This window comes from Perkinsus marinus (genome assembly GCF_000006405.1).
Source record: "Perkinsus marinus ATCC 50983 genomic scaffold scf_1104296975548, whole genome shotgun sequence".
Lineage (NCBI taxonomy): Eukaryota > Perkinsozoa > Perkinsida > Perkinsidae > Perkinsus > Perkinsus marinus.
In genome coordinates, this window is record NW_003200744.1 from 100,693 (window position 1) to 103,192 (window position 2,500).

Below are 2,500 nucleotides of genomic sequence, written 5' to 3' on the forward strand. Positions count from 1 at the left end.
GGAGCCGGTTCGAAGATACTGGACTGAACCTCCGATGGCTGAGCGGCGTATCTGAACAACTATCAGTGTTGGAATATACGTTTGCTCTCCTCAGCTGGGCTCAGCAGTTTACATACAAATACGTATACAGAAACCAATGAGCAACCTTACTGTCACCACCACATGTTGTGCATATCCCGCCCCCACACTGACAACCATCTACGTCAAATTCCTCCCTAGACCCAACCTACACTCCCATCGGAATCAGTGGTGGTGGGTTCATAGGCGCCAACTGAGCCATCCGTTCATCCAAGAGTTGACACGCCGTATCGATCTCCTCTTGACCAGTGAGGAAGACCAATATGTCTCCAGGCTGTTCAGTGAGATGAATCTGCATCACTGTCATCAACGCCGCTTGAACGTAGTCTTCCTCTGGCTCGTTCGAGTAGAGGATCTCCACCGGGAATGTACGCCCCGGAATGGTGAAAATGTGAGAGTCGAAGAAATATCGGCTGAACTTCTCAGCATCGAGAGTGGCACTCGTGACGATAAGCTTGAGGTCATTGCGCTCTCTGATCGCCTCCTTACACAGACCAAACAGTACATCCGTGTGAATCGTACGCTAAGAAAAATAAATTCACCGAAACCCACCAGGAGCTGCCCTACCTCGTGTGCCTCGTCCAACATAATCACTGAATACTTCTTTAACAGAGGATCAGCCAGAGCCTCCCGAAGGAGCATACCATCAGTCATATACTTTATCCGAGTTTCCGGAGATGTGTGGTCCTCAAATCTGATATCGGCACGGTCAAGAAATACAGCATGTCAAAGCTCCTCACCGAATCGTATATCCGACCTCCTGGCCCAGCCGACATCCATACTCCTCAGCGACACGCTTAGCGACCGTAATAGCAGCCACACGCCTCGGCTGAGTGCAACCTATGATCCCATGGTCGGCGTACCCTGCCTCAGCCATATATCTGAGCAGCGTGCCATTTTTTTGAGAAAATCCCGGAATTTTCGATTTCTCTTCCAACAAGGACAGTTTCCCTCTGAATTTGAAGCCGCCGAGAGCCAGTCACATTGCAGATACTATATCAAGAGGAATAGATAATACTCGTAACCGTTTCACTGATATTCAGGCAAGCGCTATTTTCACCACTCACAACCGTGCCAGTTCCTCAAGTAACTCACAGTACTATGCCAACACTTAAATGTCCACCCCACATAATCATCCCAGACTTACTGCGTCATCTGTGTGGTCTTCCCACTGCCAGTTTCACCGATGACAATAAGAACCTACATACCAATTTGAAATCCTAAACAGCGTACACCTCTCACCTGATTCTCAGCCATAGCCTGTAAAAGCTGACTACGCAGTTTGAAAATCGGCAAACCCTCGCGTTGTTCCCGCATCGGCAGGGCCGAACGTTGACCATAGGCAACTCCAGTGGGGGCTTAATACCACAAAAATCAAGTCAGAGCGAACCTAATTGTTATCTGCTTACCACCGTGCTTCCGAATCTGGTTCTGCGATGCGCTGTTCATCGTAATACTACGCAAGTTCTGTGCTAGAGTACCTAGGACCAGAAAGTATGCTTCGTAACTCATCTCTAATTCTATACATCAACAACGACAAAGCGATGTCGATTTCCACACCTCTTGCTAGTCGTTTAAGAAACTCAGTCCACATGAAGACATGTCACTTCAAGAATTCCCAAATTGAACTATCCATAATGAGTATACTTCACCACCCGACACCCCTCACCGAAGACTAACGATGATAGCCACGGACCACTTACGTTCGCCCTGATGTGGGTTTGGATCCTCCCATGGTCTACTCATATCCTTCGGGATAGCCTTGATGACTTGCTCCTGCATGGCCTGTTTAGATTCACGACGCTCTTGAGCCAAAGTCGCTTGCTGTATAGCGGCTCGCTGAATGCAAGAAAAACTTTATCAACACGAGTGTGGGAAAATATGCACATGGTCAACTACATGTGCTGATGACAATTAAGGAAATCTGAGGAAATTGCAGAGAACTGTCGTTGATTTTTGCGCACTCCCACCCAGATTCGTGTATAAATTTCAGTAACGGAATGAAGAAAACAAACATATATTCCCACGCTGACTACAGCAGTGTTGGAGATATGCTCGCTTTCCTCAGCTGAGCTCAGGAGTTTCCTCCATGATTATGAATTCGGGTCGAAGTGTTTAGAAACCAACAATAATTTCTCAAAATTTCCTCTAAATTTCCATATTGCCGCCAACACATGAGCATATTTTTTTACACTGTACGATAGAATGACAGTTCCAACAGAACATTCATATTTGTCATCAACATTACCTGTAGACTTCCATCAGGTTCTTTAACAATACGTACCGGCGAGAGAATGACCCCGGTCTTGGCAGTCTGGCCAGCCAGGAACTTCGGCTCAGTGTCGGCTACTTCCAATTCAACCTAATACAATCAAATTTCACCCGTGATATGAAAAAAAACCTATTTCACGACTACTGCAGG

The 2,500-nt window shown here is 46.7% G+C and overlaps 1 protein-coding gene across 1 annotated transcript in view; it reads right to left on the reverse strand.

Moving 5' to 3' along the window:
- Window positions 1-2,500, reverse strand: part of Pmar_PMAR002394 (ATP-dependent RNA helicase DHX8, putative) — a gene marked incomplete at both ends in the record, with an annotated part of 7,797 nt that overhangs the window by 1,604 nt on the left and 3,693 nt on the right. The window contains 9 exons of the mRNA XM_002765353.1: window positions 1-51; window positions 231-601; window positions 646-772; window positions 819-959; window positions 1,226-1,278; window positions 1,321-1,436; window positions 1,488-1,559; window positions 1,782-1,917; window positions 2,327-2,440. Coding sequence (XP_002765399.1) covers window positions 1-51; window positions 231-601; window positions 646-772; window positions 819-959; window positions 1,226-1,278; window positions 1,321-1,436; window positions 1,488-1,559; window positions 1,782-1,917; window positions 2,327-2,440 — 1,181 coding nt within the window. The remainder of the gene's footprint in view (window positions 52-230; window positions 602-645; window positions 773-818; window positions 960-1,225; window positions 1,279-1,320; window positions 1,437-1,487; window positions 1,560-1,781; window positions 1,918-2,326; window positions 2,441-2,500) is intronic.